General features: G+C 56.7%; 1 protein-coding gene across 2 annotated transcripts in view; it reads right to left on the bottom strand.

Moving 5' to 3' along the window:
• The window catches only part of ITPK1 (inositol-tetrakisphosphate 1-kinase), a 135161-nt gene that overhangs the window by 22763 nt on the left and 91586 nt on the right, over nucleotides 1-20812 (bottom strand). For both annotated transcript variants that reach the window (XM_079768878.1, XM_079768879.1), the window contains exon 5: nucleotides 12031-12148. In XM_079768878.1, the coding sequence (XP_079625004.1) occupies nucleotides 12031-12148 (118 nt within the window). The remainder of the gene's footprint in view (nucleotides 1-12030; nucleotides 12149-20812) is intronic.

Genomic DNA, 20812 nt, shown 5'->3' with positions numbered 1-20812 from the left:
GCCACCTACCAGTCAAGGAGGCTTTAGAAGAAACAAGCTTTGCCTCGACTTTGACCTTGACCTTCTTAACGTCTATTGTTTAAGCCACCAGCCCGTGGAGCTTTGCCATGGCAGCCCGATCAGATGAATACACTTCCCAGCTCCTCTCAGAATGCAGAGCCCAAGGTCACTCCCAGCCACACCCTGGCCCCGTGGAGTGCTCCCCTCTCCATCCTTCCCCTCCATCCCCTGCACACACCTCCGGGGCTCCCCTCCTCCATGGCAACAACCCACTCACCCCAGCATCCTAAAGCTCTCGCAAGTTCCTGAGAACAGCTGTCTTATAATAATGCCCGCCTCCTACCATGGCCCCTGACCAGGCCTCTCCTACCAGCAGTCTCGTGTGTTCTAGTACAAACGTCTTTCTCGCACGCCACTCACTACCTGGTTTGATGGCTCAGCTCTTGTACCTATTAAATTTCCACATTTTGGTTCTGAGTCAGCAACCAGACAGTACATTCCTTGGGGTCAATACTGGGCCTTACCCCTGGCCCAGCACTGCTCAGAGGAGGCAGGCGTCAGCAAGAACCATCTCTCGGACAAGCGTGCATGTGTGGGATGAAGTGAGAGAGAAATAAAAGTGGGCTGCAAGCACTGGCAAGCGAAGGAGGGGGGAAGCATGGAGTGGGCAGGGCTAACCAGCAAGGGAAAGAAAGGGGGCCTGCAACTCCCCAACCTGCCACTGTGTGGCGCTGTTGGCCTGGCACAGCCCTGATAACTGTGGTCACAGACTTGAATGGACAAAGCCCGAAAGCCTGGCCCATCAACCTGCAGGCTCCAGCGATCATGACTCGGTGCCCAATTGTTCAAAGTCACCTTCCCGCTGCTGTTACACTGTTAGGGGCAGAAGCCACATGCTCTTGAATTCTAAACAGGAAAAGACATCCGTGTATTCCGGGTGAACCAAGTTCCAGCCTGACAGAAGCTTTGAAAACAACCCCAATGGCTTTTTGGCTCACAATGATGGCAGCCTCCCAGTAATTCAGAATAATCAAGTACAGCTGGGAAAGCAGCCACAGGCCGGGGCCAGGAAGGACCTGTATGACAGGCCCACGGAGGAGAGGAAACACAGTTGGGCCTGAGACCGCGGAGGGCATCCCTGTCCTCACCACAATGACCTGCTCCCACTGTCCGGTGTCATGTCCCCCCCACGGGCCTGGCCAGGAAGGGCCCCAGCACCCCATCACAGCAACCACACGCGAGGCCCCAAGTGATACCCCCCCTCTCCTGGGACACCCTCACTGCCCAGGACTCACCTCCCCCCCCCCGCCCCCCGCCCGCTTCCTCCAGATTCGTCAGAATATCTGCTCTTAGTATTGATTCCCCCAGTTACACGTAGAAATTGTCCCTTGCTCCGTCCCCACATCCCCTAATACCCACTTCCACATTCTGCGTTCCTTTACAGTAGGAGACTCATCTCCCCGCAGCCCAGGGGCCCTGCAGGCCAGGTGCTGAATTGGGGGGAGGGGGAATCTTCGGGCTTTAAAAGGTGAAAACAATTGGACGACAGGTCGTATGTATCTTCATGCCCATTCAAAGCCCCAGATGAGAAATACAAGAAAAGTTCCAGCCTCGCAGCCAGCATGCCCTGGGGAGCCTGACTCATGGAAACCACGTGGAAATGGGCCAGGGCTCTGGGTCAGGCCCAGGAGAAGCAGAGCCCCCCTCCTACTCTTTCTCCCCGCTCCCCGCTCCTCGTGGCTGTGGGCATGCGCCGCGGTGGACTAAGTGCCTGGATTCTAAGCCCAGGCCCACTGCCCCACCCTGACTGCTTGCCTCTCTGTGCCCCAAGGCCCATCTCTGTAACATGGGGATAAAAGGCTCACCCACCACCCAGGTTGCCGTGCGTCCCTGCATGCTGGCCGCGTGTGCGGTTGCACGATGAGCACTGAGCAAGGCTGTGCTGCTGTTAGAGTTGGGTCTGCTCCCCTATTCACTGGGGTCCAATCAGCATCCAGGATGTGGAGCCTACAACGGGGCCGGCGCTCTCAGGAGCTGGGATTGTCTCGCGTCAGAAGCCCTCTGTGGGGTAAGGAGAGAAGGTCCTACCTGGCATCACAGCACTGAGGCGCTCAGACAGAGACCAACAAGGTGGTCCACGGGGAACTGGGCTCTGAAAGGCAGCTCGGGGGAAGCTGGATTTACAGGTGGGGCTGGGGCTGCCCATCCATGGAGGAATCTGAGGCCTAGGAAGTTAAGTTCTTCTTCAAGGTCAAAAGCAGGATGTGGCAGAGCGGGCGTCCCGGGCAGGCAGCCTGCTCCAGAGCCATGCCCTCCCCCATGCCCTTCATCACTTCTCCCCACCCTCCTAGTCCCCTGGAGACTCTGGGCCTGGAAGGGGTTAGGGACGGTTCTGTTCCTGCCTCAGAGCCCAGGAGACAAGGCCACCGAGCTGGCTGTGTGTCCCCGGCACAGGGGGCCAGAGCCTTTGGGCTGCCGGGGTCTGTGTGGCCTTGAGAAAGTGCCTTCTCCTCTTGGTACCTTAGTTTCCTGATCTGTAAAATGGGAGGAAGAGCAGTCCTGCCAGTAAGGATCAAATGAGTTAATATACGAAACACAATAGGAACCGGCACGGAGCAGGTACCAGCTGGCAGATTCCACAGTTCCCTCTATCACCATCGTCACTGGTGTCATTACTTGAGGGTCCACTCTTTTTAAAAGTCCAGGAGCACCTTAGAGAGCCTAGCTGCTCTGTATGGAGACAGGAGCAGAGTGCTTTTTCCTACCCAGAGACAACGCTCTTTACAACAAGCTTCGGAGGGAGAGCGAGCCTGCTCGTCCGTCCATCTGCCGGGGCCTCTCTTACTCACTGGCAGGGGGCATGACTTTGAGGCGCACCCTGTGCTTGGAATACAAAGTTGGATCTGAGCGGCTGGTCCCCGGCAGGGCCACAGAACCGGAGCTGGCAATGAGGGGTGAGCAAAAATGACAGGGACAAGCCGGCCTGACAGTGTGAGTGGCCTGGGTCTGAGCTCTGAGGCACAGGGTGAGAACTCCACAGCAGTCTCTTCCAAAAGCTCAAGAGGAGGGGTAGGGGAGAGGAGGGACTGGGGGGGGGGGGGGGCTCCAGACACCCAAAGTGGCAGTGGGACCGGTGAGAGGGGGAGAGGGGGAGAGGGCCTGGCCCCAGCCCTGCGCCCAGCACCAGCAGGGCTCTCGCAGAGGGTACCGCTCCGTTCCTGCTGCTAACCTGCTCCCTTACCTGCCTGGCCTTGGCCTCCTGAACCTTCCTCCCTTCACACCTCCACTGCTGAGCCGGAATCCTTGCTGCTGAAGCCTGGAGCCCGGCCGCCTGGAGGCTTACTAACGCTAGGAGACTACAAGCCCCACCTCGGCCTTTCTCGGTGCCCATGGAGGCATCCGCTCACCAGAGCCCACAGCACTGCCCTGCTCCGCCAGCTGGCTATGCGCACACGGCTGTGGCGTGTACTGTGTTTCCTTCTCCTTTCCTCACCCTTTGCCCACCCTAAACACAATGCCTGTCACCAACGCCTGACAACGCCAGCCCTCCAGTATCTCTGGGCTGTCCCCTCTGCTCCTGCCCACTGCCACCCGCTCACCCCACCAGGCCCTCAGCATCTCTCCCCCAGCTCGGCAGCAGCCTCCTGCCTCCAACCACGGGCTACGTCCACACTGCATCGGAGGGCCGCTGGGACGCGGCGGGTGACCCCTCCGGCAGCACACACAGTCCGTTTCTCCCGACCACCCTGCTCGCTCTCTGGAATGGCAGCCCCCCTTTCTCCTGCCAGGCCCAGTTTCAGACCCACTTCAAGCATCACTCCTCAGCAGCTTGTTGCCACAGATGGCCAGGGACCCCACCTTCCCTGACCCCAGCCCATCACCCCACCTGCCACAGGTCAGCTCCTCGTGCGTCTGCTTCTCCTGTATTGGATTCTTGAAAACACCCTTCCTCTGTTTGCACACTTACTGAACAACTACTATGTTCCAGGCCACTCTGGGGTCTCAAGGTCCCCAAAGACACACTGCCTGTCCTTAAGGCCTTCAGTTGGGTAGGAAGAGAGAAGTGAGAGAACATAACACACAGTGGGATTGCTGCTGTGACCGAGGGCAGCAGGGGTCTATGGGAACAGAGAGGGAGGGCACTGAGGCCCATGCAGGGAAGGAAGGATGCAGCAAGGAGGGCTACCTGGAGGAGGTCGCCAGAGCCAAATCCCGAAGCTAGAAATAGTGAGGGTGTTCCAGAAGAGGGAACCAAGGACAAAGATCAAAGGCCAAGAGGGGGCTGCCGAGAAGTCTAGCATGGCTGCAGCGAGGGGAGTGAGGGCCGATGTGGCAAGCGATGTCCCGGGGAGGGGGTGGGCAGGGGCCAAATGCACTGGCTACAGAGACAGAGAGACTTCATGTCAATTAAATTCAACTTAACTTAGACGTGTGCAAGAAAACTCTCCTGTGTGCTCAGGGTGACGGGCAGAACCCTAAAATGGCCCCCAGACTCTGTCCCCTGTTGTGCACGCCCCGTCATCACCCGCCTGACATTTCCTGGTCAGATATCGGCCTGGTCAGGGGCTGAGCAGTGTTCCTCCCGTCTGACCGGTTTCATCTCGAGGGGCCAGAGCGCTGCAGCGGGGCCAGACACGGCCCAGGTGGAGGCTCGGAGACTCCTGAGCCGGCTCCGGCCTGTGCAACGGCTGCTGGAAACGCGGATTAACTCCGCGGCAGCTGCTCCCAGTGATTTACGGCCCCTTCCGGACCCAGGCAGACACGGCTGGCCCCACTCAGCTCCGACTCCCACACAGCAGCCTTTTTCTTCCAAGGCATTTTTAAAATAGTATTTGAAGTGCTCCCTCTGGCAGCACATCTTTTAAACGCAGAGCAGAAAACGTGAGCCTGGCCCCAGCGCAAAGAAACGGTCCATATTCTGAAACAGGTAGACCATTTCCTTAACCCAAAAGGGGCTCTAACCAATCAATAAGAAAAACACCAAAAACCCAACAGAAAAATGGGCAAACGACACGAAAAGATTCACGCAGAGAAATGCAAACGGCTGATAATAAACACGGGCAGAGCTGCTCCGCGTGGCCAGTAGTGGAAGCAATGCGAGCTGAGCTAGGCGTCATTCCCTGGCAGGCAGGCGCAATTAGGAGTCAAGTTTGTTCAAACTCTCTGAAGAGCCATCGGGCAGATCTGCCAACCTGGGAAATGTTTATGATAGTCTTTGATGGAAAAATTCCACTTCTAGGGATTAATTCTAGAAGTATGCAAAGATCTATGTTTACTGCAGTTTATTTTCTTAAAAACCCAAATCGAGCTGGAATGACCTAACAAGCCCAATACAGCCGAGGGAGTTACGACGCGTTCACCCACATGCTGAAATATGCGGCCGACGAGAAGGGCAGGGCAGACCTGACCTCCATCATCTTTACGAGCTGACGTGGGAAGAAGCCAAGATATCTATTAAGTGAGAAAAAAACAAGTCTTATGAGAACATATGTAACGTGACACTGTTCCTATTTTTTGAAAAGCACAAATAGTATTTATTTGTGCAGGAGAAGGGTCTAGAAAGCTGGATTTCACACTGTTAGAACGCATCTGGGAAGCGAGGCTGAGGCTGAAGAGGTCTGAGTTCCAGGGAACAGGGCCCGGCCCGCTGACGGGGACTCCAGGTCGGATCGGTGCCTGTGCGCGCTGGAGGTGAGCACCCTGGGGGGCCTGCGGTCGGGCACTCCCGTGTGTGCTGGGTGAGCTGGCCCCTCCCAGAAGCCCTGCAGAAAGCTGGGCTCTATTCCACTGATTCTAAGACACGTTTTTTCTTCACTGCCCATCACTGAAGTTGAAATGTTTCATTATCGATGGCATGTCACAATGTAGCCAGCAGTTTTTCCCCAGGGCAGGGCTGGATTCAGACCCATAAGCCTCCTGATGTGGAGGAGGTACCTACCTGGGCTGGGCCCACAGCCGGTGCTCAACCTGCCCTGGTGTGGGGGCGGGGGGGTTTACTGTAGGGCCCTCCACCTTCACCTGCATGGGGGTCTCTGCCTGGGTGGCAGCTGGCAGCAACAGTTTCTCTCTGGGAGAGGAACCAGGAGCCAAGTGCCCACCCAAAGGCCCCACCTCCCCATCAGCTTAGGGGACCCATGCCTCTTCCATGACCACCTGCTCCAGGAGCTTGGCCTGGCCTGGTGCCCTGTCCTCCCTCACACCAGACCCCCTGATGGGGGGCAGTGTCTTCTCAGCTTTGCCAGGCATTCTAGGGGCCAACTCCTCAGAAACCCACGTGAGGTGTGAGGCATTTTCCTAGCGGCTGATCCAAAACTCCAGCCTCCTGCACAGAACCAGGGCTAGAAGCCAGCCCTGACCCAGGAACGCAGTCCGCGGGGGCATAACCCCATCCTGTTGGTCCTCCTCAACTCCAGCCCCCCACTACCCACCACCCCAAACCACGAGGACTGGGAGTCCCATCTAACTCCGAGCCGCACTGCTGCAGGGACTGGACCCGGACCTTCCCGCACCTCCCCTCGGTGGGCTGACAGCCTGCTCAGACGGCAGTCACTGCCCGGCCACTCAAGGTGGCTGAGACGTGAGCCAGGCCTGTAAGCACCACAGCCCTGCTCTGTCCCACTCCACATGTGCGGCTGCTCTCAACAACCAGGCAGGATTTCTGTTCCCTCCGCAACACAGGGCAGAGCTGCTGGTGGACACCAAGGGCCTTCTCTGGGCAGTGCCACTGCCTGGACACCAGAGGGCGCCCGGGAGCCGTGCAAGCTGCCCATGTGGAAGGCTCTGGAGGCTCTGGGGATCCCTGGCCCTCAGGCAGAAGAACCCCCACTGTATCTACTATATCCAAGGCCTTGGTCACTCGCCTCCTCTCCCCCGCTGGGCTCATGGAGGAAGCAGTACCCACGAGGACTGGGAGTCCCATTCAGGAACACTGGCTAAGAGCACAGTCAGAGGTGTGGGTTCGAATCCCAGCTCTGCCCCCTAGTAGCTCTGTGGCCTCAACCAACATAAGCTCAATGCACTCCAGTGTCCTCACCACTATGGGGTACAGAAGCTCATAGGTCATGGTGATAATTCAGTCAGCTGATCCATGTAAGGTGATTCTCACCGTGCCTGCCTGTGCGCTGACCACACAGGCTCAGAGGAAAGGTGACCTGCACAGCCACACAACGCAGAGGACATGGGGACCTGAGCTCAGGCCTCGACTCCAAGCCCCCTCCCCACCCGCACCCAATGGCCATCTGTCACCTCCAGAGCACACGTGTGGGAGGCTCGGGAAAAGGAGACCAGGAAAGTGACCCTTAGCCTGCAGCTGCCATCAGCTTGCAAGAGCCTCTGGACCCCTTTGCCCTGTGGTCTGAGGCAGGTCCCCAGCGGCTGCCCCAGGACCAAGGGGACAAACTTGTATCATCCAATCACAACCCAGGTGCTTTCTCACAGGAGCTGGCGACAGCCTGGCCCAGAATCGCTGGGCATGGGGTGGCAGAGCCCATCTCAAAGTCACAGGCCTGAAAGGCAGAGCGGTGTCATTGAGAAAAAGACCTGTGACGGTGGGCACGGGGCCGAACGTGCCCTCCTCTCCGCAGGCAGGTTCCTTTCTGGGAGGCTCCCGCCCTTGGTGTGAATTGGTCCAGGTTCAGTGCCATCTGTGCCTCTGGCTAAGGGGTGTGGGTGCAGAAGCAGTGGGCTACGAGGGAAACCCATGGTCCAGGCGCTCTGGGGTGAGTCACTCTGCGCCCACTGACCTCTTTGGAGAAGGACTTACTGCTGAGGTCACAGGCTGGGGCCACGCCCCCCGGCCCGCAGCAGGGAAAAGGGTCATTCTAGGTCACTCAACCCCAGGCAGGAATCCATTTTAGCATTTTAGCTGGGCACATAGCTGCCCAGAATAAAGACCACTTTCCCCACTGTCTTGTAGCTCAGGGTGTGACTTATGTTCTGGCCAGCGGTGTGTGAACGGAGCATCGTGTTGTAACTTCCAGACCTTTCCTAAAGGTAGCCAGGGCTGCTTCCCTTTGCTTCCTTGTTCCTAGCCCCCCTCCTCCTCACCCCCACGTCTAAATCATGTGATGGCTGAGTTTAAGCACCACCTTGGACCAGGAGGGCCACACCACCACGAGCTGGAAGAAGCCTCAGTCCTTGCTGTCCCACACAGAACCAACTGGGTGACCTTCCTCTGGGCTCGTACATGAGACCAAACGGGGGAGGGGGCTGGGGGGTGGGCGGGGGTAGTCTGAGACTGTCAGGTCTGACTTAGAGAAAGGACCCTGCTTCCCCTCCAGACTCAGAATGAGAAGAGCTCAGGGAATGTAAAACAGACGGCACCGACCACCCGAGGCTGACAGGTCCTGACAGGTGCGGCTGGAGCTCGGGGCAGCAGGCCTCACCTGCCCCACAGCCGATGCTCTGCATGGAGAGAGCGGGCTGCTGAGCGTGGACCCCTGTGCTCTGCTGTTCCTCCTGGAACAGTCTCCCCTTGAGCCATGGCCCAGCGCCCACGGCCCGCCCCACTGCAGGGCCTCCCACCTGCCAGTCTTCTCTGCAGCTGCCCAAGCTCCCGAGGACAGGAGAGCGGGGCTGGAGGTCTCCGTGAAGCCCCTGCTCCCAACACAAAAGCAGTGTCACCCTGATTGCTGGAACCGTCTGAGGGATTTAAAAGGGTAATCATAGCTGTTTCCAGCGCACCTCAGGGCTGTGTCCCTCCAGGAATCTCAGCAGTGGGGGGGGGGGGGGGGGGGGGGGAGGGGGAGGCAGGAGCGCCAGGGATGCGCTTCCAGAGAAGGTTCTCATCTGCAGAGGAGCTGGCCTCTGGGGGACGGGGTGGGGGGGGGGGGGGGGGCAGCAGCCTTCCCCATGAACAGCCCCGGGGGAGGGGGGAGTAGGGGGAGCCAGCGCCTCACCCATGAACAGCCCCGAGGCTGGGGTAGCGGGGGTGGGGGGGGGCAGGAAAAGGCTCTATAGGAAGTCTCAGCCTCGGACTGCCCTCCTGGAATAATACCAGCCGGGCTTGGCATGCACGATAAGGAAAACCCAGGGTGCAGCGGTCACGGCCCACCCACCCACACAGTTCCTGCTGGCCTCAGACCAAGGCCGTATTTAGGGTTCCTCCACCAGTTCTTGCTAGGCCTGGAGGCGGGGTGCCCCCAGCAGGCAGCTCCTGAGCTAAGGACATCCAGGTTTGAGGTTTCCTGGACCTAGCAGAGTGGGGTCTGATTCCACCCCTGGGCCTGTGGCTGGGTGAATGTCCCCCGCACAACAGGACACAGGGAATGGCCATTAGGACCTGTCTCCAGGCCATGTCTGCACCCATCTGTCTGAAATGTATCCTGGCCTTGGCTGGTGTGGCATAGTTGGTTGGAGCGTCGTCCGGTACACCAAAAGGTGGCGGGTTCCATCCCCAGTTGGGATGTGTACAGGAGGAAACTGATCAATGTTTCTCTCTCAAATTGATGTTTCTCTCTCTCTCCAAAACAAACGAACAAACCAATAAACATATCCTCAGGTGAGAATAATTTTAATTAAAAGAAAAGAATGTATTCTCACTCACCAGCTCACATGCCTTCAATGACTGTCCACGAATGAAGTCCCCCCCACCATCACACAAAACAACTTCAAGCCTCGACTCTGAGTCGATGGTCTGCAAGTCTCTCACAGGCACCCCACACTTCAGCTCTCTCCCCACTTTGCTCATATTCCTGCCCTGCCTGGGAGACCCAGGCTGTCACTCCTTCTGCACCTGCCGACCAGGGCGGCCCTGCATCATTGCACCCTGCGGTCCAGCCCCGACCCCTCCAACCCCCACTAGCCCCCTGCTCCCAAGTCTGTACATGCTCATACTCCAAGCCCAGGCTCACCTCTGACCCTCAGCCCCGATGTCTTCAAGATCCAATCCAGATGCCTTGCCCCCTTCCATCATAAGGGAGCAGCAACAGCAGCTGCCATTCCCGTGACCCCAATGGGCTGGTACCCATACTACCTGTCGTCAGACATCATCCCAGTTACCCCAACCCAGCAGCCCATGGATAAACCACTTGTTACCTACGTCTCACAGAAAACCAGCAGGGACCTGGCCAAGACCGCACAGCAGCAAAGTGCAAATTTGGGTCCAGCGTGGCTCAGTGGTTGAGCGTCGACCTGTGAGCCAGGAGGTCACAGTTTGATTCTCGGTCAGGGCACATGCCTGGGTTGCGGACTCAATCCCCAGTGTGGGGAGTGCAGGAGGCAGCCGATCAATGATTCTCTCATCAATGATGTTTCTATCTCTCTCTCCCTTCCTCTCCAAAATCAATTTAAAATATATTTTTTAAAAGCCCAGATTCAGATACAATCTATCTGTCCCCTCCAAAAGCGGGGAATGCCCCTTTTGCTCTGAGAAAGCCTCCTCCGAGGCGCCTCCCTAATTCCACCAGGACCAGAACCAGCACTCTTCGGATGGGCTTGTCGACTTGTCGAGGACACGAGCCATGGCTGCCAACCTGCCTCTCCTCCCACTCATTGGGACTTCTCACCTCTTCATACAATCTCCTGTCCCTCCACACACAGTCCATGTCCAACACACACACCTCGCGGGAAGGGATGGATTTTCTTTCCAGAACCAACATTCACCCAAAACATCACTCTAGCTCTTCCTTCCCACCTGGGACGCTGGTCGGACGCAGGAAAGGAACACGAGACAAGGGAAGTTGACATCGTCACTGACCTCTCGAGCCCCAAGGAGGAAAGGGTGCTGGTGTGCCCACTTGCCCCCACCCCCTGGAAGTCAGCTCCACGATCTACCCCACCTGATGAATGCCAGGCGCCCAGGGAGTCAGGCCTCGAGAGCCCCTACAGGACGACCAGGTCAGGCACCCAGCTCTCTCACAGGGCATGTTCCTTAAAGATACAAGAACTCACCAACTCCCCTAGCCAGGGTCCGTGGCTGCACCTATGCCAGGTGCTTGCTAGATGCTTAGGGGTCAGGAGCTAGGGAGCCTGGGGAGAGACCTGGCTATGATGCCACTTACGGGCTGTGACGCCAGTATGTCTGCTGACCTCTCCGAGCCTCCGCATCGTCTGTAAAACTAGGGGGGAGACCATGGCCTCCTTCATGAGCGCACGGAGAGAGAGTATAAGGAGAAGGCTTAACCCAGTGCCAGGCACCTGGCACACCCAGTAAATGCTGCTCTCTATTCCCATCACGGTCCTGTGAGCCAAACTGCCCACTGGTCCCACCATCACACAAAACAACGCCTGAGGCAGGTCACCCAGGTCAGGGCTCCAGGCCGTGTGCGTAGGCCACACGCGTGGTCTGGACGGAAAGCAGGGGCTGCCTCTCCAACCCGGGATGCATCCCTAAACGCCCGAGGCGCAGGCAAAGCGCATCTCCTTACAATTAAACTAGAGCTCTCGCCGGGAACGCCTGGCCAGGCAGAGAACCAAGGGTGACTGTTAACAAGAATCTTTCCAAAAAGCATAAACAAACACCTTGGAAAGGCAGTCCGACTCCTCAGAGCTGCCCTGCCCCGGAGGTGTGGAGGGGGGTCCCCAGGGACAGGAGGCCACAGCTGGTGAAGAGGGAGGCTCCTGCCTCAAGAACACAGCGTACCCCGCGAGGTCTAGCCTCCACATTACACAGCTCTGTGTGTTTGATTAAAGGCCCTTTAATGTCTCTGTTTGTCTCCTTCACCCAGTTACATAACTGCACTCACTGGCCCGCCCTGAACTCCCCCCCCCCCCGCCTTCCCCCCCCCCCCCCCCCCCCACACACACACACGCCTGCTCTCTAACCGCTGTGTTACGGGGACACTTCATGGCCACTCCGTGGCTTCAAGACAACAAAGCCAAGCTGTGTGGAAGTGGTTGCAGCCGCTCTCCAGGGAGCACTCTGGGCTTTCACTCCCCAACTCTGCTGGTCAGAGGGAAGACGGGCCTCCCCACAATGGGTGGCCCCTGGAATTCAACTGCTTCCGTCCCGAGCGCTCAGAAAGACCCGAGCCCCTCCCGCCCAGGCAGTGACCACAGGCTGGGCCCCAGCAGAGCCGCCTGCGGCCATACCTTTCATGTAGGTCTCAATCTTCCGGATGAGCTCGTAGGACTTGGAGCGGTCGAGCAGTGTCCTGATGGCAGGAAGGGGGTCCAGGACGATGGTCTCAGGGTGGGCGTCGATGTATTCCTGAAAGGAAAGCACACCCCTTCCGGTGAGAGGAGAGGCTGAACAGTGGATAACAAGCAAGACTTCACCCCACAACCCCCCACCTCACCGCCCCCCGTCTTCTCACTCTCCCACCAGCCCTCAGTCCCCTCTGGGGCCTCCACCCACTGGGCCCCTTGATCCTAGGGCTGTGGTGAGACCAATCAGGGCTCATGGGAGGTTATGTGACCCGAGTTGGTCCAATCAGAGGCAGGCTCAGAGCTCCTGCTGAGAATTCTGGGAAAAGAGCGCTCTCCTCACTGAGAAGCTGGGAGCAGTTTCCAAGGGATCGGAAGGAGAGGCCTGATAGAGCCCAAACTCAAGATGGAACCCAAATTGAGAAAACACCCAAGAAAGGTAGAGCAGTGCTGAAACCCTGAAACCAGTGCTGCTCCCCGCACAACTGCACCCGTGGCTGCACGCAGTGGCCCGGCACCCACACCGATAAGGACGCTAAGGCAGGGCCGGCGGCAGTGAGATGCCAAGACTCAGAGGGACTGTGGGAAGGCCTGGCAATGAGACACTGGCCACGGGGACCAGCTGGCCCTCAGGTGCTCACTCCAACAAGTGCTGCTCTCATCCCCACTAGCTTCACGGCCGACGATGGAAATGCAAGAGGAACAGAACTGGCCTTTACGGAAGTTGCAACCTTCCTGGGGAAAGAACACGAGTGCGCATGTGGAACCAGAAACCACTATCTGTAACAATTCAACAAGACAGGGCAGAAGGTTTCTAGGAAAAGAACCCGGGGATTCTGGCCCTGCCACCATCACCTCTGTGACTGCCGGAGCCCCAAGCCACGTGCATGGGTGAGAGCAAGCGTGTGAGGCCAACACAGCAATGAGACTGTCCCTCTGGCTCTAAAACCGACAGCTCTAAGGCTCAAGCTGTGGAATGCAGGCGTCACGAGACGAGCTCAGTGAGAAGACGGGTAAGGCAGGCCCATCAGCAGCTGCTGCTACTGTGGGTTGAAATGTATCCCCACCCCTACCCCCAACAGATCCGTTCAAGTCCTAAACCCCAGGTCCTTTGAATGTGACCTTATTTGGAAACAGTGTCTTCAGATATGTAATCGAGTTAAGATGAGTTCATACTGGACTAGGATGGGTCCTAATCCAGTGACTGGTGTCTTTAAGACGAGAAAAATTTGGACACAGAGACACACGGGAAGGAGGCCGTATGCACACAGCAATGGAAGCCATGCAGCTACAAGACGGGCAAGGACACTGGCCCCACAGAAGCTGGAAGGGAGGCACGGAGCAGATGCTCGCTCTCCGGGTGCCCCCGAAGGAACCCACCCTGCAGACGCCTTGATTTTAGGCTTCTGGCCGCCTTACGGTGAGAGCTTACATTTCTACCATTCTAGGGCACTCGGTAATGGCCACCCCAAGGAACGAGTATATAAGCTTAATTCACCGGCCTCCCGCCCAGTCCACTAGATCAGCCTGTGAGGTCAGCAAAGGCCAGGGAAAAAGCCGTCCTGCTTCTTTTCCAGTAACCTTATCAGCAAACATAAAGCTCCCTTTAGAATGATTCTTGTTTGCAGTGAGCCTATTTTGGTTCCTAGCCATCATTTTTAAGAGCTCTCCAACACAAAAGCCAGAGATTCATATCTACTTCTCTGAAATCGGCTCCCCACTGAGTTTCACACCAGAGGGTCTGGTTAGGGGCTCATTTGTGTCCTTTTCTCTGAGTGTTTAAAACAATGTCTGTCCCTAACAGGTAGAGTGCACACTCATGGGAGGCCTGCTTCCCACCCCACACCCCTGACCTCCATGGGGCCTACACACTCTCACCCTCAGTAGGTCTTCTCCCCGCATTCTGTAGGTCTAAATGCAGAAATCAAAGCCACCTTCACGGCCTGTTCCTCCCCCTCCTCCTCCTCCTGAGAGAGGTGACTGTTGGCAAGTGAGCTCAGCACCTGGCTCACTGCCCTGGTTCGGCAGAATGAGCCAGCAGCCGATGCAGGCATTGCCACCCACAGGGGACGTGGGGCGAAGCTATGAGGTGTCCTTAAGGAAGGTTTATCCTTCAGGTCAAGGGGCCATGCCCGTTCCTCTCTCTGGTCCACACCTTGGCCTCACCTGAGTGCCTGCACCTCCCCACGTGGGCTCCCCATCAGCAACTGCCCAGTATTCCTTCATCTGACCCCATCCTCCGATCCTCCAAACCAGGATCCTCCAAACCAGGTCATCGAACCAGGTCATCGCTGCCAAGGAGACACCAGCATTCACACGTACGTATGAAATCACATTAGTGTCCTCCTGTTGAAAGGCCATCCACTCACCAAACCCCACTCCATCGACAGCCCTTGGCACTGTGTCGGTTTTCTCACCCCTGACTCAAGTCTACACTGGAGAAAAGCAAGGACCCATGTTTACAAACACAGACTTCAAGGCCACACAGGGGCTGTTCTAGAGCAGGACAGACAGCCGCGTGTGAGAGGCATCACAGGCAAGGGCAGGGACACACACACCCTCCTGCCTTCCAATAAGGAGGCCGGAGCAGAGAGGCTCGTGTTGATGGGCTGGCCCAATCCTCCCCCAACTACTGAGTCACACAAAACGTGGTCCTCCTACTGCCTCCCCCTCAAACGTGACCCCTTCCCAGGAAGAGCACCGAGTAGCTGGCGGTTCTGGTTCCACTTTTATGCCTCAGGGCAGTGACCTTTGAAGAGGGAACTCAGAGCCATTAAGACAGGAATTTAAGCCAAACTCATGAGGGGAAGAAGCTAGAAGAAAAGGGAAAATATGTGACAAGCAGGCGCCAACCAGCTTTTGACCCAGGATGAAAGCATCCACATTCATAGAGGAATTATTCCTAAACTTGATCTCTTCTGGGACGAGGACAGAGAGGGCAAAGAAAGGGCTTTTCCAATCACCCCGCTATCCACAAGTGGATTTTCTTCAAGAATTTCAGCTTATCTATTGTATCCCAGGCCTCATGCATTTTTCACAAGTCTCTTAGAATTACCAAACAAACTGCTGGACGGGTGAGCGCCCTGGACCATTTTATTAGCACGCAGAGGGGGAAAGGCCCAAACTGTCTCCATGGCAGATGGTAAACACGTTCCCTGAGAGAGCCTGCAGAGAACACCTAGGAAGGGATCCCAGAGGTTCACAAGGAGAGCCTGGCTTTGAGCAGACTGGACAGAGTTTGGAAAAGCAGAAATATACAGCCATGGGTCAGCAGGGCCAGGAGGAGGTCTAGAGAATGCCGACTGTTTGTTGAGGGGACAAAGGAGCAGCGACCAGCAGATGCACCCCCCCCCCCAAGCCCAAGTCCATAGGATACTATAGGATGCTGGTGCCAAGAGGCATGCCAGTCCCTCTGCAGTACTGGAGGGAGTCAAGGTTTCCGCGCTGAGAATCTGAGCCAAACGAGAGGACTGGGATGAACATCAGAGATACTGTTTCCCCTGCAGTTCCATTTATGGGCAGGAAATGAGCAGGGATTGAGATGCAAGGATTTGCTCTCATCCAATAGGAAATGCAGGTAGAAGTTCCGAGTTCAAATCCTGCCTCCACCATTTACTCCATGTTTGTGAAAAAGACACTACAAGTAATGTCCAAGATTGTTTCCTTGTATATAAAATAATAAAAACTATCCCAGGGCGGTCTGGTGGGCAACAGAGATCATGTATATGAAAGGATGCTCATGATTCTGTAACCCACAGACTCTCTGAGCTCATCCTGCCCAGGCCCACCCAGCAGACAGAGAGGGGCATGCCACCAGCTCGGTACCTCGGATGGGCTGACCCTCCTGCTGGTGCCTGGTGCAGGACACAACCCCCACCCCACAGCAGCAGGGGTTCCAGGGAGCACCCCTCTGTGAACAGCCCAGGTCCTGACAGTCCCCAATGCCACTGTAGCCAGCCAACCTGCTCCTTACACAGCGAAGGCGGGACGCCCACTCACAGTTCCTGCCCTTGGATTCTCGGGAGGTAACAGGGGCTCTGGCCCACTCCCACAAAACACTGCGGTCCCTTTCTAGAAAGTAGTGATTCCCTTTTTAGAGGTGCACACAGAAACTACTTACAGATAACACGATGTCTGGTACTTGTTTCAAAAGAAACAGGTGTGGCATAGATGGAACGCGGGGGTCAGAATTTGCTAATGTGTGACCCTGGGTGATGGTACTCAGGAGGACACTGCAGCATTCTCCTCTCAGTTAGTTTTAAATGTCCTATAACGACAATTTTTGGGGAAAATGGGGAAAGGGGGCTCGGTAGTCAGATCCTCCCTTTCTTCAACACCCTGGTTATGCCAGAAGCACGGTCAGACACCAACACTATCTTTCAGGAAGGAGCAAGACTCATCCTACCCAGATGGGAATCCCGATCACAGAAAATAAATAATAAAAATAAGCATAATCGATAATATCATAATAATAAAAAGCCAAGAGGCGTCACGACCAAACGACCGGTCACCATGAGGTGCATGGAGCACCTCTTGGTCCCGGCACCCCGCAGGGCACCTCCTCACAGCGGTGGGAGGCGGGGTGCCTCTTGATGGCGGCACCCAGTCCCCTCAGCCCCCCTGGGGCAGCAGGTGCGTGGCACGGCTGGGCCCATCCCCAGGCGGGTCCAGCCACTCTGCGCACCTGCCTCCGGAGTCCCCCAGTCCCCTCAGACCCCCAGCTGTCCAAGGCCGGCCCGAGGCGCAGGCAAGCCTCAGATGGCGGCTGCCCAGCCACCCAGGACTGGCCCGAGGCGCAGGCAAGCCTCAGATGGTGGCTGCCCAGCCGCCCAGGGCCACCTGAGGCACAGGTAACCAGGGCCGGCCGAGGCTTGCGCTGCCGGCAGTGGCAGCAGCAGAGGTGTGATGGGGACGTCACCTTCCCCTGATTGCCGGGTTGCCTCCTGCCCGAGCGCTCCCGGACTGTGCAAGGGGGTAGGTCGGGTTGAGGGACCCCCCTCCAGTGCATGAATTTTCATGCACCAGACCTCTAGTGTATATATATAAAAGGCTAAGTGACTATCCAATCGTCTGGTACCTATGATACACACTGACCACTAGGGGGCAGATGCTCAACACAGGAGCTGCCGAGCTGCGGTGACTTGGCAGTGGCAGTTCTCGGGTGATGCACCCTGGAACCAGAGAGGAGGGAGGGGAGGGAACCCGATTCCTCACAGAGCCATGCAATTCCACCTTTGGCCATGCATTAGGTTGTTCCTGAGGCACTGCTGGCCCCAAATCTGGTTTACTGACAGCAGCTCTGCAGAGTGCCTTCTTGCAATCTGGGACCCCCTCGGGGGATGTCGGAGAGCCGGTTTCAGCCCAATCCCCACAGGCCAGGCCGAGGGACCCCCCACCTGCTGGAGGGACCCCACTCACTCTTCAGACGCCCTTCTAGCAGTGGCGCCACCCCAGGAATTCTAATTAATTTCCTTTCAATGTGCATGAATCTGTGCACCAGGCCACTAGGGACTTTATAATAATATCTGCGTGATCTGGGACTCACAACATGCACACCATCCTATGAGGTGAGAGCTAAAACTATAGAATTCTTAGAAGAAAACACGGGGTAAATCTTCCTGACCTCGAATTCTACACTGGCTTCTTCAATGTGATACCAAAAGCGCAAGCAAGAAAAGAAACAATAATATGAACATCGACATTAGGCGCTTTTGTGACTCCAGGACACCACCCGCCTCACCTCACCTCACCTCACCTCACCTCACCTCACCTCACCTCACCTCACTCAGGACCCAGAAGGAAAAAGGCTGCCTGCTGGGCTGTGTGCCCAAAAGCCCAGCCAGGCACTGCCCAACCTCTAACCTCTGGCAGGACTGGGAAATTCAACTTGACAAATTGCCCCGGAAATGAAATCTCCCCTGTGGGATGGAGGAGGGGCACCACAGAGCGCAAGAAGCTCCCTTTTTAAAAAAATACTTTTTTATTGATTTCAGAGAAAGGGAGAGGGAGAGAGAGATAGAAACAACAATGATGAGAGAGAATCATTAACCAGCCACCTCCACACACCCAACACTGGGGATCCAGCCAGCAACCTGGGCACGTGCCCTGACCGGGAATGGAACCATGACCTCCTGGACACTGGTTCACAGGTCGATGCTCAACCACTGAGCTATGCCAACTGGGCTAAAAGCCCCCTTCTGTCTGGGCCTTGGCTTCCTCCTTTGTCAGATGAGGCCAATGCTGGGAAAAGGTTATGTGCATAGGAGCTGGAGGCCGCCAGACCTGGGGTAAAATCCGGGAGTGTCCTTGAAATGATGGGCCTCCATAAGCCTCTGTCCTCATCTGTACTCAGTCAGGCAGGTCTAGAGTGGGAGAGAGAGGACTGAAGTTGGGAGCCACGGGTGGGAGACGCGTGATGAGGCTGGGAACTGCCCAGACCCCCGCGAACAAGCAGTCTGCAATGGGTCTCTGTGATGGCTTCCTGGGTGGTCGTATCTCAGCAGACACGGATGGAGCCACTCTTATGCAAGCACAATCATGAGAGCGAGTCTGTCACGCCGTTCGAGGGGCCCCAATCCCCTGCGTCAGATGTCAGCACTCGGTGCAGCAAGAAAAAGTGGGACAGAATTTGCAATTCCCTCTCCCAGAGGCGGTCTCAGATGGTCAGACCTTGCACGACCTAAGGTTCCTTCTCAGAAAGGAGAAGGAAGTGGAAACCAGCCCACGGTCACACCGTGCAGTGGCAGAGCTGAGGCTGTGCCCCCATCTGCTCCTCCTCCACCCCAAGGAGCACACGCTGGGCCGGAGTCTCTGCATCTGTTCCCAGCCCTGGACAGACTCCTCTTGGCAGAGTGAACAAATGACACGACTGGACGTCCAAGTCCACAGTGACCTCTGGGATGAGGATCCACATGGCACCAAGGGAAGGACGCGCAGGATCCCCAGGCTGGCACGTGCTGGATCCGTGGGAGGGTCACAGTGGACCCCGCTGACTGAAGCCCAACGAGAGGACTGGGATGAACATCAGAGATACTGTTTCCCCTGCAGTTCCATTTATGGGCAGGAAATGAGCAGGGATTGAGATGCAAGGATTTGCTCTCATCCAATAGGAAATGCAGGTAGAAGTTCCGAGTTCAAATCCTGCCTCCACCATTTACTCCATGTTTGTGCAAAAGAAACTGCAGCTACACAGTGCAATGACTACCCAGGACCCAATCTCAGCAGGGCAGGGAGACATGTGCCCACAGGACAGGCACACGTGACAGACAGACAATGGCTCCATGTCAGGGACCACGCTGTCCTCCTGTGCAGGCCTAAGGTGGCCCTACGTGTCTTGCAGGCTCAGCCTGGCATGCAGAGGGCATCTCCTCACATGCTGCTTCTCTAACTTTCCTGAAATTGCTCCTTGGGAGAGTAGGCTTCCCCAACAGCTGACACTTGGTCTTAACCCACCTTCCTTTGCATCCCAGAGCAGTGCCCAGTGCCTGAGCACTCCGCCTGAGGCCTCCCGGAGCAGGAGACCAGGAAGAGTGAGAGCCCTAAGAAGTGTGTGTGTGGGCATCTCCTCCTCAGATGCAGAGCAGCCCCATTCTGCTCACCCTCACTGGGGGCTCCTGGGTGGGGAGACGTGGGTGCCTGGTGGTAACAGTTACCACGCGGGAATGTCGCCACATGGGAATGCACATGAGTGCAAGGGTGGGGAGACAGAGGGTTTCTGAGGGGCGGAGGAGGAAAGGCATTGCAAGCAGAGGGGACAGCAGGGGGGAGCCTGTCTGGTGTGGCTCAATGGTTGAGCATTGACCTGTGAACCAGGTGGTCATGGTTTGATTCCCGGTCAGGGCACATGCCCAGGTTGCAGGCTTGATCCCCAGTGTGGGGCGTGCAGGAGGCAGCCAATCAGTGATTCTTTCTCATCATTGATGTTTCTATCTCTCCCTCTCCCTTCCTCTCTGAAATCAATAAAAATGTATTTTTTTTTTTTTAAATAGGCAGGGGGGACAGGCCCAGCATGGCTAGGTCGACAGAGGTCTCACGGGAAAGTTACACAAGGCAGAGGGCAGGAGAGACAGCTGGAGACAGACCAGCCAGGGAGATTGGATTTGACCCTAAAGCAACAGGGTCCTGAGCAGGGAGTGACGGGCCAGCGCTGAGTTTTGCAGTGACCCATCAACCGTGTGCGAGCCCAAGGACTGACCCTGGAAGGGCCAAGGCCAGAGCAGCGCGTCCCACGCAGCGCTGGCCTGGGGGCACGTGCACAGGGCTTCCCCTTCGGAGGACCGAGGCTGCCAGGTCTTTGGCACGATACCATCGCTGTGACTCTCAGGGCCGGAGTGAGGAAATTACGGTGCAATCTTCCCATCGCCCTGTTTGCTGTTCGGAACCACTATTTAACCCACAAGTTCAGGCGGGGGTGGTCAGGGCCTCGCAGCACAGGGACTAGAGCAGACAAACAGGAAGTGTGAGCACTCGAGCACCAGACAGAGGCATGGTAGCCAGGTTCAAGGTCCAAACAGCCTGGGTGCACCTGGCACAGATGCAGCCCCTCCCAGAGCCCTGACGCTCTCCCACACTCCGCGTCTCCGTGCCGGATGAAACTGATCAGTAGTGGAGCATGGACCAGCACTCGGTGGGTGGCAGTTCAACTGGCCCTACTTCTATGGAGAGAAATTGGGCAACAGCCTGAATTAAGAATGCATAAACTCAGCGTGTGCCTTTCCAGGTATTTATG

The sequence above is a fragment of the Cnephaeus nilssonii genome (assembly GCF_951640355.1).
Source record: "Cnephaeus nilssonii genome assembly, chromosome: 4".
NCBI classification, from domain to species: domain Eukaryota; kingdom Metazoa; phylum Chordata; class Mammalia; order Chiroptera; family Vespertilionidae; genus Cnephaeus; species Cnephaeus nilssonii.
Note: the sequence above shows the minus strand (reverse complement) of the source record. Positions and strands in the feature narration are given on the sequence as shown.